The sequence below is a fragment of the Mercenaria mercenaria genome, chromosome 7 (assembly GCF_021730395.1).
Source record: "Mercenaria mercenaria strain notata chromosome 7, MADL_Memer_1, whole genome shotgun sequence".
NCBI classification, from domain to species: Eukaryota; Metazoa; Mollusca; class Bivalvia; order Venerida; family Veneridae; genus Mercenaria; species Mercenaria mercenaria.
Genome location: NC_069367.1, coordinates 20,477,731 through 20,492,220, shown reverse-complemented (window position 1 = coordinate 20,492,220; position 14,490 = coordinate 20,477,731). Strand labels below are relative to the sequence as shown.

The 14,490-nt window shown below is 35.8% G+C and overlaps 1 protein-coding gene across 1 annotated transcript in view; it reads left to right on the top strand.

The window, feature by feature from the left end:
* The window catches only part of LOC123556014 (mediator of RNA polymerase II transcription subunit 12-like protein), a 64,381-nt gene that overhangs the window by 10,734 nt on the left and 39,157 nt on the right, over positions 1 to 14,490 (top strand). Inside the window, exons 7-16 of the mRNA XM_053547730.1 lie at positions 553 to 663; positions 978 to 1,120; positions 2,096 to 2,207; positions 2,509 to 2,655; positions 3,230 to 3,329; positions 6,270 to 6,406; positions 6,976 to 7,107; positions 11,087 to 11,213; positions 11,718 to 11,938; positions 13,076 to 13,181. Coding sequence (XP_053403705.1) covers positions 553 to 663; positions 978 to 1,120; positions 2,096 to 2,207; positions 2,509 to 2,655; positions 3,230 to 3,329; positions 6,270 to 6,406; positions 6,976 to 7,107; positions 11,087 to 11,213; positions 11,718 to 11,938; positions 13,076 to 13,181 — 1,336 coding nt within the window. The remainder of the gene's footprint in view (positions 1 to 552; positions 664 to 977; positions 1,121 to 2,095; positions 2,208 to 2,508; positions 2,656 to 3,229; positions 3,330 to 6,269; positions 6,407 to 6,975; positions 7,108 to 11,086; positions 11,214 to 11,717; positions 11,939 to 13,075; positions 13,182 to 14,490) is intronic.

Genomic DNA, 14,490 nt, shown 5'->3' with positions numbered 1-14,490 from the left:
AAACTTTGGGTTTATAAAAACTACCCTAAAATAGAAAGTAGAGAGAGTGTAAACATACTTTATATTGAACAACAAGGTAATAAATGAACATAACTGGTCTGACATTAAAAATTGAGCAAAAGGTTAATATTTACAACTGGGCAAACCACTGTTTTAATTAAATGTTCCAGAGTAGTTTTATTTACAACTTGATATTTCTACAATTTGTTTCATGTTTTAAATGCATTTGATTGCACGGGAATGTCAATTTTGTTTTGTTGACGTTGATGTCATTTCCTTTTAAAATATCCGTTTTGGGGCCGTAATACGTTAACGCTTTGCCATAGAACATGCATATATAAAAAGATGTTTTAACAGCACATGAGCGAAAGACACATGTTTTCTCTCCTGTTTTCTCACCCCAGAAAAAGTGACAAGAAAAGTGGTTTTATGCTGGAAGAGAATATTCTGTTCAGAGAGCTGCATAAATGCAATAAGATTTATCTATATGATTCTATTTATTGTTCACACAAAGTTTTGCCTGCTGTTACAATGTATCTGTATTTTGTGTAGGAGGGATTGCTGGACAGACATGAGTTTTTGACCTGGATTGTTGAGTTAGTGGAGAAAACAAAACAAACAGATGATACCATTTTAAAACTGGTCCTTAAAGAACTCTTACAGGTATGCTCATTACTATGTATTACTAAGTATGTGTACTCTGCCGAATCTGTAATAGGATTTTTTGCACAAGATCCTCATTTCTGCTTTACATTTTTCTAAATATCTTCTACAAGAAACATTTTGAATTTTGTAATGTCAATTTAACAGCTGAAAATGTATTTCTCCACATCTTAGAATGCAGGTTTCACGGCATGTATTATCGGTAAGTTCTGTCAGAAGTATTGGTCATGTTATAAAATTCAAGAAATACAAACTGTGTGATGTGGGATTGCCATAAAGTTTGATATTTACATACTGTGATTTTTGTTTTACAGTATTTAGATGAAGTAACGTTATCTGCCCAGTTATCTAGACGTCTCGCTTATGCTGCTTGTCGTAGGATCAGTCAGCTATGTAATGATTCAGGCTGTACCTCACCAAGGACTCAGTCACCTATGCTGAACTCCAGCAACAACAAGTGAGTTGTCATACACATGATTTATTGTATATTTTGAACATTTCAATTTTTTTTTCCAGTTACCTTTTTCCTGATGTGACTTAGGATAAGCACATGTTTGCCATGCAAGGTCATTGCGTAACTTGGTGTTCTCAGATATATGAGCCATGAACCTTGTTTTCAAACTTTATTTTGTATTTCTGCACAGATTATGAATTTTCTGTTTTGCAAGAATAAGGACCTCATTTACAGCAATTTACTTTGAACGTTGTAGTTTTTTGCAGAGTGAACTTTTTTATGTCCAACTCCTCCCACACTATTAGCCTGATTTGCTTCAAACTTTCACAGATGAACAAGCTTGATGTGCAGATGACCGTAAAGGAAGTCTCTTTTACTGCGACTATTTTTACCGCAGTTTTGGCCCTTTTATAGTTTTTCTATACAAGTATAGGATATAAAGAAAAATCTTGAGTGTCCAACTCCTCAAACTCTAATCACCATTGAAAGGATATGCTTGTAAGTTTCACAGATGAAGGACCTTGATGTGAAGATGACCATAAATAATAGACTTTTTTCTGTGGCTATTTTTCCTAGAATTATGGCCATTCTTAATTTCGCAAAGTATGATAAAATTTGGTGTGTTCAACTCCTCATACACTTCTTGAAGGAATGGATTCAAAGTTGCTCAAAAGCACAACCTAGTCTGAATACAATTTTCTTCAAACTTCTAGTCATCCTCCATGTGAAGACAGTCTGTACAAAACACTTTCCTTTTTAGAGGATGACACAGTATGTTTGGGCATCTGTGTTCTATGGATGCAATTCTACTTTGCAACACCTTTGTTTTAAGGAAAATTTCTTCATTCAGTTTTAATAATGTAGACATTTCGTATATTTCATAATCTGTGTAGTTAACTTTCCATTAGCTGTATTTACATGTAAATGCTTATCATTTAAATGTCTGGATTTATCAAGTGTTACTATGTTTATTTTTAGTAACAGTAACAATCAGTTGGTATCGCAGAATCCTCTTGCTGCTGTGTTTGCAGAATACAACAACTGTCCACAGCATCGAGGTATTATACTGAGTCTCAGTGCATGTCTCCAGGTAAGACATCATTATTAATTTATGTTCATATGAATTTAGGCAAACTTTCTCTAAGGTCAATTTTTTCAAGAACATTCTGTTGAAACTGCTGTCTTGAACTGTTGCATTGAATTTAAATGACTTTATTGATAAGTTTAAACACTAAAGAAAGTAGAAAGTTTAACAAATTAGATTAAGAGAATTGGCCAAACTTTATTTAAAAATCTTGTAATGTAATCGAGATATGTGAAGTTGAGTGGACAGTGTATATCTGTAGCATGTTCTAACATGGTATTATAAAGATAAACTTGTATCATTGTAGGTTATAACAATGACTAGTCCTTCAGCAATGATCTGGAACAACTTAAATGAAGGACGGAGTAGTTCCCCTTACTGTGGATCGCCACTGGATATTCTCCCCTGTTCACCATCTTGCTTACCAATGCCACCAAGTGAACAAAATAATCAGGTATGGTTGAAACCTTGTAGTTGGGTATATGCTTTAATGATAAAAAAAGTTGGCATGCTTTCAGCTGACTCCCAGTGTTTCAATTCTAAATTTTCTCGTATATAAACAATGGAAAAAAAGTTTCGCTTATTATGTTGTAGGTGGTTAGAAGTATTTGTAGTGAGCTGTGCATTACTTTAATCAGCAATATTTGTGCAACCTGTTTTGGGATTATTTAAGTCCTAATGATAAGATGGATTAAACATTGTATCAAAATGGGATGTGGGTCCAGCTTTGTGTGAATCACAATCATTGAAAGTTCTACCATTTTGCATGGCCCTCTGGGATTGTAGTTAAGTTGCGAAATTCAAACCACTTGACATACATTGTTGTATGAAGTTTGCTTGGGATGTAGGCTTTTTCACATGAGGAAGCTATGCTGCTGGTTTGAACAAGTTTTCTACCCATTATCTACCTGTGTCAACATATAATATCTGGTGGATAACATGTGCCAGTGATCTGGAAATGTACCATATAACCTAAATCTTGTCAGTTTGTCCTGAAACACAGATAAAACTACTGTTCTGTACTACAGATTCGTTCCCAGATTAGAACAATGGAACAGCAGATAAGGTTGCGTAGCAGGGCAGCTGAAGTGAGATGGTCTTCTGATAAATGTCAACAATCAACAACTGGTAAGTTAGTTCCTGTCCTTGAAATCAAAATCTGTTATGTTAGTTTGTGTCCTTGAAATCAAAAACTGTTATGTTAGTTTCTGTCCTTGAAATCAAAATCGGTTATGTTAGTTTCTGTCCTTGAAATCAAAAACGGTTATGTAAGTTTCTGTCCTTGAAATCAAAATCGGTTATGTTAGTTTCTGTCCTTGAAATCAAAAACTGTTATGTTAGTTTCTGTCCTTGAAATAAAAATCGGTTATGTTAGTTTCTGTCCTTGAAATCAAAAACGGTTGATAGTTTCTGTCCTTGAAATCAAAATCTGTTATGTTAGTTTCTATCCATGAAATCAAAATCGGTTATGTTAGTTTCTGTCCTTGAAATCAAAAACGGTTATGTTAGTTTCTGTCCTTGAAATCAAAATCGGTTATGTTAGTTTCTGTCCTTGAAATCAAAAACTGTTATGTTAGTTTCTGTCCTTGAAATCAAAATCGGTTATGTTAGTTTCTGTCCTTGAAATCAAAAACGGTTGATAGTTTCTGTCCTTGAAATCAAAATCTGTTATGTTAGTTTCTATCCGTGAAATCAAAAACGGTTATGTTAGTTTGTGTCCTTGAAATCAAAATCTGTTATGTTAGTTTGTGTCCTTGAAATAAAAAACGGTTATGTTAGTTTCTGTCCTTGAAATCAAAAACGGTTATGTTAGTTTCTGTCCTTGAAATCAAAATCTGTTATGTTAGTTTCTGTCCTTGAAATCAAAAACGGTTATGTTAGTTTCTGTCCTTGAAATCAAAATCTGTTATGTTAGTTTCTGTCCTTGAAATCAAAAACTGTTATGTTAGTTTCTGTCCTTGAAATCAAAATCTGTTATGTTAGTTTCTGTCCTTGAAATCAAAAACTGTTATGTCAGTTTCTGTCCTTGAAATCAAAAACTGTTATGTCAGTTTCTGTCCTTGAAATCAAAATCTGTTATGTTAGTTTCTGTCCTTGAAATCAAAAACTGTTATGTTAGTTTCTGTCCTTGAAATCAGAAATGGTTATATTAGTTTCTGTCCTTAAATTAATCAAAAACAGTTATGTTAGTTTGTGTCCTTGAAATCAGAAACTGTTATGTTAGTTTTTTGTCCTTGAAATCAAAAACTGTTACATTGTAAATTTGCTTTTGTGGTTGAAATCAACATCAATAAGAAGTAAGTTAGTTCATGTCCATGTCCTTAGTATAACTTTGACTCCTGAAATTACTAAGATCTTAAAGCCCCCAGTGAAGAAGACTGAGGAGGCATATAGTGTTGGCACTTTTTGTTCATCTGTCACACTTTCTTGTGTACTCAACTGCCTCTTCAGTTTCCATCCAATTCAAATGAAACTTAACATGAAATGAATATGTGCATATTGTTAGGACTTTCATAGCTAAATATTTTTTCTAAAGTTTTACCCATCTAAAGTTAGACTTTTTGAAGAATAAGGAGGGCCGTTGTACTTTCCCTCGTGTCGCTGTTGCATTTAGGTAGCAGTTTAATGGCAAGCTTGGCAATTTCTATGTATCTTTTTAACTACTACCCCTATTATTATCAACTTTAAAAGAAGGGTTGGTCTAGGTAAAGGGCAAACACCTGGTAGTTTAAGGTCAGGTACCTCAGATGTCAAGGTAACTGGGGTAAGATACTGTGCTGGTGAAAGTCTTATGGCAAGCCTCTCAGTTTCACTGTGTAACTTAAACTTCTATCTCATATTGATTCCTCATCTTGCCACACCCACTTACAAGCTAAATGCTTATAGATATCGTATAGTAATATCTTGGTGAATATATTCAAATAGCAGAGCACACTTTTCTTCTGATTGCTCTTGTATGCTCTCCTACAGTCTACATCCAGCTGGAACTAACAATGACTGTATACCCAACTCCTACAGTCTACATCCAGCTGGATCTAACAGTGACTGTATACCCAACTCCTACAGTCTACATCCAGCTGGAACTAACAGTGACTGTATACCCAACTCCTACAGTCTACATACAGCTGGGACTAACAGTGACTATACCCAACTCCTACAGTCTACATCCAGCTGGGACAAACAGTGACTGTATACGCAACTCCTACCTTCTACATCCAGCTGGAACTAACAGTGACTGTATACCCAACTCCTACCGTCTACATCCAGCTGGAACTAACAGTGACTGTATCTAACTCCTACAGTCTACATCCAGCTGGAACTAACAGTGACTGTATACCCAACTCCTACAGTCTACATCCAGCTGGAACTAACAGTGACTGTATACCCAACTCCTACCGTTTACATCCAGCTGGAACTAACAATGACTGTATACCCAACTCCTACCATTTACATCCAGCTGAAACTAACAATGACTGTATACCCAACTCCTACCGTATACATCCAGCTGGAACTAACAATGACTGTATACCCAACTCCTACAGTCTACATCCAGCTGGAACTAACAGTGACTGTATACCCAACTCCTACCGTTAACATCCAGCTGGAACTAACGATGACTGTATACCAAACTCCTACAGTCTACATCCAGCTGGAACTAACAATGACTGTAAACCCAACTCCTACAGTCTACATCCAGCTGGAACTAACAGTGACTGTATACCCAACTCCTACAGTCTACATCCAGCTGGAACTAACAATGACTGTATACCCAACTCCTACAGTCTACATCCAACTGGAACTAACAATGACTGTATACCCAACTCCTACAGTCTACATCCAGCTGGAACTAACAATGACTGTAAACCCAACTCCTACAGTCTACATCCAGCTGGAAATAACACTGACTGTAAACCCAACTCCTACCGTGTACATCCAGCTGGAACTAATAGTGACTGTTTACCCAACTCCTACAGTTTACATCCAGCTGGAACTAACAATGACTGTATACCCAACTCCTACAGTCTACATCCAACTGGAACTAACAATGAAAATGCTGCATATTTTCAGGATATACAATGGGTAAAGTGCTGAACGTGCTGGACATGTTAGACAGACATAACTTTGACAAAGTGGAGAGTAACAACTGTCTTGACTCGCTGTATAACAAAATCTTCACTGTCACTCAGAACAAGGATGGAAATGAGGTTTGTACCTGCTGTACTGTAAACACTTGTAAACTATTTAAAATCATTACTGCAGTAAGTCTTCTAGATGAGCTTTTTAAAACTTGATGACAATAAAGGATTTAGACCTGTTCTCTCAGATAGAAGAGCCAGTTGATGAAAGCTGATCAATGCATTACTGTGAAATCATTAATATTTGTGGGGGACAAATTTTCGTGGATTTCGTGGTTGAGTCAATCCATGAAATTTAATCCCAACAAACAAGTAAAATTCCCATTCATTTTATGTTTAAAAAGTTGAATCCATGAATTCATATCCCCACGAAATTGCCGTTTAGACCAAAACCCCGAAATTTCATGCCCATGAAATTAAATGATTTTACAGTATTACAGTATGGAAGAAATGTCAACCCATGTTCATTTGTATGCTTAGCTTATAATGCTATGGTGTGTTTTCCAGTTAAGTCTTATAATAACTGAAGGACTGGCACTTACTGCAGTTGGAATTACTGGAACTGAGTACTCATGTCTTACTTAGATGGCCTTCAGCATTCAGAGACTTATTTGTAGTGCTTTATGTTTTGTTTTCAGCCATTGGTCAGTGATGAGCCAATCATAACACTCCTTATAGACTGGGCAGTTAGCACCAAGAGACAAGGTGCTCATAGGGCAGTTGTAGTTGCAAAACTACTAGAGAAACGCCAAAATGACATAAGGATTGAGGTAGGAATCTTACTTTCTGCAAAAGTAGTAACTTTAGGCAGTTTCAATAGACAGACCATCTGGCTATCAACTCATATTTCATAAAAAGACTACTAGCCAAGGTGTGCTGCACAGAATTATTGTAAATGAGGTCACAAGGGGATGGGCAAAATACTCAAGTTACCCAAGGTTTGAAATAACACTTACATATGCCAACTTGCATAGGGAGTTTAAATTTGCATGTGCATTGTTTTCACATTACCCTGTTCCGAAGGAACTGAGATGTGTGATAACAACATATTCATGACTTTGCGAGAAACATATGTGTAAATTGCAGGTAAAATTTTTAAAAGTTATTTTTATTTGTCAGCAAGAAATAACTGCATTGGAGGCCAATTTACGTTCATTTGTTTCAGTTGTTCTTTATTTGTTTGTTTAAAAGAAAGGGTATTTAATACATAAAGGATATGTAAAACAATACAAAATGGTTGCAATAATCATCAAAGCAAATTATGTTAAAAAGACTTTTAATTAGCAATTAATTGTAAACTTCTATTGATCTAGTAAAACTTTTTACAAAAAAGAGAACTTTTTCAATCATTTATCCACATTATCAGCTCAAATATATTCACAAACATTTAAGACAATCTGAGAATCACATGATTCTCTTGAATTCTTAGAACGTATACATCATTTGAATATGACTGCCAATGGTTTGAAAGGCTTGAGCAAGAGAGATTGAGATTGCCAGTAGAAAAAAAAGAATATATAAGTACGAAGGGACCAGGGGTCATGCATGTTTGATGATGTTACTGTTACTTCTTGCTTATGTGACTGCTTGCCCGATTTTAAAATAATTTTACACAAATGGTCCTTGTGTGACCCTCTACCAAGGTTATTCTGATTCGTCAAAAAACATGGCTGCCAGGGGGCGTGGTCACTTTTCCCTATTATATATATATAAAAAAGATTGAAGGAAATACATATATATATATATATATTATAGAAACTTCTTGTATAAAACTGTTAGCTCGATTTTAAAATAATTTCACACTAATTCTTGTGTGACAATCTACAAAATACTGTTCAAATGTTTCTGATTCGTCAGAATACATGGCCACCAGAGGGCGTAGTCACTTTTCATCAAGAATTTCTTTAAACAACATCTCCAAAACCACTGGATAGAATTTGATGAAACTTTACACAAAGATCTCTGGGTAGCCCTCTTTCAATGTTGTTCAAATGGTTCCGGTTCATTGAACATAAGGGTCTTTTTGGTTGAAAATAGGTTTTCAGCTATTGGACTTTAGAAATCTTTTTCTCTAGAGCTTTGATATTCGGCTTGTGATATAAGGGTTTGACTCTCTACCATAATTGTCCAAATTATTGTCCAAATGTAAAAAATGGCCACAGTCCTGTGTGTGACATATACTTACTATAGGCTTATATATATGAAACTTTGAAAATCTTCAAATAGCTAGACCCTTGATATTTGGCATGTGATATCAGAGTTGTACTGTCTACCAAAATTGTTCAAGTTATTGCCCTAGGTTCAAAAATGTGTGTGACATGTATATAATACAGGCTAACATAGAAGAAACCTAACTTGGTACTTGTACCATTACGTTATACAAACACACTTGAAGCCTTGTACACAGGTGAGCACTTTAGGGTTAGTGACCATCTTGTTTTTGTCTATTTTTAGCTTTTTTATGCCCCCGAAGGGAGGCATATAGTTTTTGAACCGTCTGTCAGTCTGTACGCAATTTTCGTGTCCAGTCCATATCTTTGTCATCGATGGATGGATTTTTAGCTCGACTATTCGAAGAATAAGTAGAGCTATCCTACTCACCACGGCGTCGGCGTCGGCGTCACACCCTGGTTAAGTTTTTCGTACCAGTTCATATTTTGACAAAGTCTTTTGAGATAAAGCTTTGAAACTTTCAACACTTGTTTACCATCACCATGTCCAGTTATAGGCAAGAGTACATAACTCTGTCAAGCATTTTGACTGAATTATGGCCCCTTTTGACTTAGAAATCTTGGTTAAGTTTTTCGTACCAGTTCATATTTTGACAAAGTCTTTTGAGATAAAGCTTTGAAACTTTCAACACTTGTTTACCATCACCATGTCCAGTTGTAGGCAAGAGTACATAACTCCATCAAGCATTTTGACTGAATTATGGCCCCTTTTTGACTTAGAAATCTTGGTTAAGTTTTTCGTACCAGTCCACATTTTGACAAAGTCTTTTGAGATAAAGCTTTGAAACTTTCAACACTTGTTTACCATCACAATATCCAGTTGTAGGCAAGAGTACATAACTCCATCAAGCATTTTGACTGAATTATGGCCCCTTTTGACTTAGAAATCTTGGTTAAGTTTTTCGTACCAGTTTATATTTTGTGTAAAGTGTTTGACATATGGCTTTGAAACTTTTATATCTTGTTCAGTATAATAGTCTCTATCAATAGGCAAGAGTACGTAACTCTCTCCTCTTTTTTGGCTGAATTATGGCCCTTTTTGAACTTGGAAACTGGTTCTGTTTTGTATATGTCCATGTTTTGTCAAGACTATTTGACATATGTCTTTTAAACTTTAAACACTTGTTTATCATTATGATTTCCATCTCTAGGCAAGAGTACATAACTCTGACAACTATTTTGACTGAATTATGGCTCTTTTTGGACTTTCAAATTTGTTCAGTTTTTCTTACAAGTCAGCGTTTTGTCAAAACTATTTGAACTGTGGCTTTGAAACTTTTAACACTAGTTTATCAACATGATTTCCATCTGTAGGCAAGAGTACATAACTCTGTCAACTATTTGACTGAATTATGGCCCCTTTTGGACTTGGAGATAAGTTAAATTTTTCATATAAGTCCATGTTTTGCCTAACATATAACTTAACATATTTGCCATCATGGTCACACATTGCCATTTAGTGCAAGACTAATCGAAATCCACAAATACAGGAACATTTTTTGTTTAATCCATTTTTTTGTTTAGTCTGAAAATCTATGGAAATATTTTGACCCCATTCTTCAATCAATTCTTCGAATAGTCGAGCGCGCTGTCATCCGACAGCTCTTGTCAAATAACTTGGCATGAATGTGTACCACAGTAAGACGACGTGTCTCGCGCAAGACCCAGGTCCGTAGCTAAAAGGTCAAGGTCACACTTAGACGTTAAAGGTCATTTTTCATGATAGTGCATTCGTGTCCGGTCCATATCTTTGTCATCCATGGATGGATTTTCAAATAACTTGGCATTAATGTGTACCACAGTAAGACAACGTGTCGCGCGCAAGACCCAGGTCCGTAGCTCAAAGGTCAAGGTCACACTTAGACGTTAAAGGTCATTTTTCATGATAGTGCATTCGTGTCCGGTCCATATCTTTGTCACCCATGGATGGATTTTCAAATAACTTGGCATGAGTGTGTACCACAGTAAGACGACGTGTCACACGCAAGACCCAGGTCCGTAGCTCAAAGGTCAAGGTCACACTTAGACGTCAAAGGTCATATTTCATGATAGTGCATTGATGGGCGTGTCCGGTCCATATCTTTGTTATTCATGCATGGATTTTAAAATTATTGGGCATGAATGTGTACCACAGTAAGACGACGTGTCGCGCGCAAGACCCAGGTCCGTAGGTCAAAGGTCCTAAACTCTAACATCGGCCATAACTATTCATTCATAGTGCCATCGGGGGCATGTGTAATCCTATGGAGACAGCTCTTGTTTTTGGTTAAAATTCTCAAGTTTCAGTATCTGGAAGAAAATAAAGTTTTGAAAGGAAATTCATTCTCGGGGGTATCTTGAATGATAAAATTTTTTACATGTCTATCAAAATTATGTTGTGACTGAAAGTTGAGAACCTTGCCTGGTCCTTCATTTGATAAGATTATTTATTGACAATACTTATAAATATAGTGCAGTCTCAAATTTTCTGGTTGTGATGATGTGTATTTTGAATTATGCATTATTTATTCCTCTTCAGAAATATGGGGATTCGGACCTGCCAGATGACAAAGATTCTGCAGGCAGTGATATGATGATACCAGCCAGTGTTCCTGTGTTCCAAACTCTACTTCTTAACTTTCTAGATACTAAAGCTCCAGTGCTAGGTAAGTGTCACGGTTGTTCCTTTTGTTTTATAAGGATACCTGTGTACGGTGACAAAGTTGTGTCATTTGGTAAGTTACAGTTTATTCCCTACTTACATTTGATCCCACCTGCTTAGTTCAGTAGGTTGAGCGCAGATCTATGGATCACGGGGTCGTGAGTTTGGTTACCAGATGAGGTGTATGTTCTCTGAGACGAGTTGATAAAAGACATTGTGTCTGAAATCATTTGTCCTCTACCTCTGATATATGTGTAGATGTTGGCAGTTACTTGCGGAGAACAGGTTTATACTAACACAGAATCCAGGGACACTGGTGAGGTTTATTGCCCACCATTACATAACTGAAATACTGTTGAAAAAACAGTGTTAAACCCAAAACAAACAAAATAAGTACAGTTTATAACCTACTTACAGCTTGTATTCTAATTATAGTTCATGCTCTACTTGTAGTTTAGACTTTACTTATAATTTACATTCCACTAATGATTTATACTTTTTCTTGTAGATGATACTGCTAACTCAAGTGAAGACAACCAGCAAGCTTTTGCCAACCTGATTCACCTGTTCTCAGAGTTGATACGTCATGAAGTATTCTCACATGATGCTTACATGTGTACATTGATCTCACGTGGCGATCTCATGTCTGCACCTGCTATGGCATCCATGGCTGCTGATAGTGTAGACTTGCTGAGTATGAAGAGTGAAGTTGAAAGTATTAAACATGAGGTTTGTATTCTGTATACATCAATAGTGGTTAACAAATTAAATTAGAAGCACATTTTCTCTCTTTAATAGCTCATAGTAAGTTTAAAGGCCTAGATTTTGGCAGTGGGCCAAGGGATTTCTGTCTTCACCAGCACAGTTGGGGGTTAATGACCATCACAGTATGGTTCCAATAAAAAGGGTCATTGTTTATTGGAGAGTCAGTCTACCTTACAAGTGTATCAATTAGTAAGAAGGGGAAACAATGTAATTTATTTTAAATTAATGAATAAATGATAACTTTTAAAGTTATACTAGGTTTTTTTTGGCATTTCTATGTAAAGAAAAATATTTGTTGATCAAACACATTATATAAAATTAATCTTTAAAGTTATTTTCATAATTAAAGAAATAATGAGAAAACTCTTAACTTAAAGCAAATATGCAATAATTTTATTAATTTTTTTCAAATTATGTTGGAGCATTGTGATATTTTAGAAAAATGTGACTTCATCATCAAAGCTTCGAATACTTATAATATATCATTTTCTGAAGAAAAAGAATGTGCTTTCAAAGTTACAAAGCAAAGCATGAAAGTCATATTGGGAATCTGAAAGGCAATTGCTTAAAGATGGAACACAATAATTTATATCAAATAATGTATTTTTATCACCTATATGTAATATAATAATAATATAAATGTTATGATTATGATTATTTTTTATTTTTATTTAACATTAAGTAATATTATTATTCTATATAATATCAAATAATAATTATATTATATTCATTCACATTCATGAAGGAAAAAGTAATTCTTTCAATCCACTGCACACATCTTCTGGTCTAGATTGTGGGTCCCTGCAGTGCTAATTGCCCTCTAATCAGTTACTGTTACATAATCGCTGGATAGCAGCAGATAGATGGGAGTGTATTGGATCTGGGGGGAGGGACACTTATATAGTAGTGAATCTAGGCCTGTATGTACTTTCTTGATGAAATTTTAGCCTTCTATATCAGTCATTTTAAGATGTATAAAAACAATATTAAGTCCAAAATGTTAAATGAAGTGAATTACCATCATAAAAACCATTTTTTCATGTTGGATGGTATTTATATATCATCAATAAGTGCATAATATGTAAGAATTTGGAATTTCAGCATCAGGATGATATTAAAGTAGACATGGATATCCATACAATGGATACAGACTTTGGCAGTTTCTTTGATGTAAAAGATGAGCCAAGATTGAGTCCAACTGCACCAGGTATGACTGAGAAACTCTTTTTCTCACTCTGTATCTTTGATAAATTTACCTCTGCATGATGTAAATTTTGTCAGTGTGGATTATCATTTTCATTATGCCCCACTTCGAAGAAGGAGGGGTATATTGTTTTGCAGATGTCAGTCGGTCCGTCTGTATGTAGACCAATCCGTTTCCAGATGATAACTCAAGAACGCTTCGGCCTAGAACCATGAAAGTTGAAGGGAGGTTGGTCATCACCAGCAGATGACCCCTGTTGATTTTGAGATCTGTATGTCAAAGGTCAAGGTCACAGTGACCCTGATTAGTAAAACTGTTTCCGGATGATAACTCAAGAACGCTTCGGCCTAGAATCATGAAAGTTGAAGGGAGGTTGGTCATCACCAGCAGATGACCCCTGTTGATTTTGAGGTCAGTATGTCAAAGATCAAGGTCACAGTGACCAGGAACAGTAAAATGGTTTCTGGGCAATAACTTAAAAACTCTTAGGCCTATTGTCAAGAAAATTGATAATGAGGTTGGTCATGACCAGTAGATGACCCCTATTGATTTTGAGGTCATTAGGTCAGAGGTCAAGGTCATATTTGCCAGGAACAGTTAAACAGTTTCTGATCTTCTTGTCCAAAACCACAGGGCCTAGGGCTTTGACATTGTTATGTAGCAAGATCTAGTGGTCCTCTACCAAAATTGTTCAGATTATTTCCCTTGGGTCAAATATGGCCCCACCCCGGGGGTCACATGGTTTATATAGACTTATAATGGAAAAAAACTTTGAAAAACCTCTTGTCCAAAACCACAGGTCCTAGGGCTTTGATATTTTGTATATGACATCATCTAGTGGTCCTCTACTAAGATTGTCCAAATTATTACCCTAGGGTCAAATATGGCCCCACTCTGGGGGTCACATGGTTTACATAGACTTATATAGGGAAAAACTTTGAGAATCTTCTTGTCCAAACCACAAAGACATTGATATTTGTAATGTAGCATCATCAAGCAGTTCTCTACCAAGTTTGTTCAAATTATCTCTCTAGGGTCAAATATGGCCCCTACCCAGGGGTCACATGGTTCATATAGACTTATATAGGGAAAAACTTAGAATCTTCATGTCTATAACCTACATCATTCAAATTTGGACCACATGTATTGTTTTAAGTGGCAAGATGAATCTTGACATGAGTTGACCTTGATCTTGACCTAGTGACCTACTTTCACATTTCTGTAGCTACAGCCTTCAAATTTGGACCACATGCATAGGTTTGTGTACCGAAACAAACTTTGACCTTGTTATTGACCTAGTGACCTACTTTCA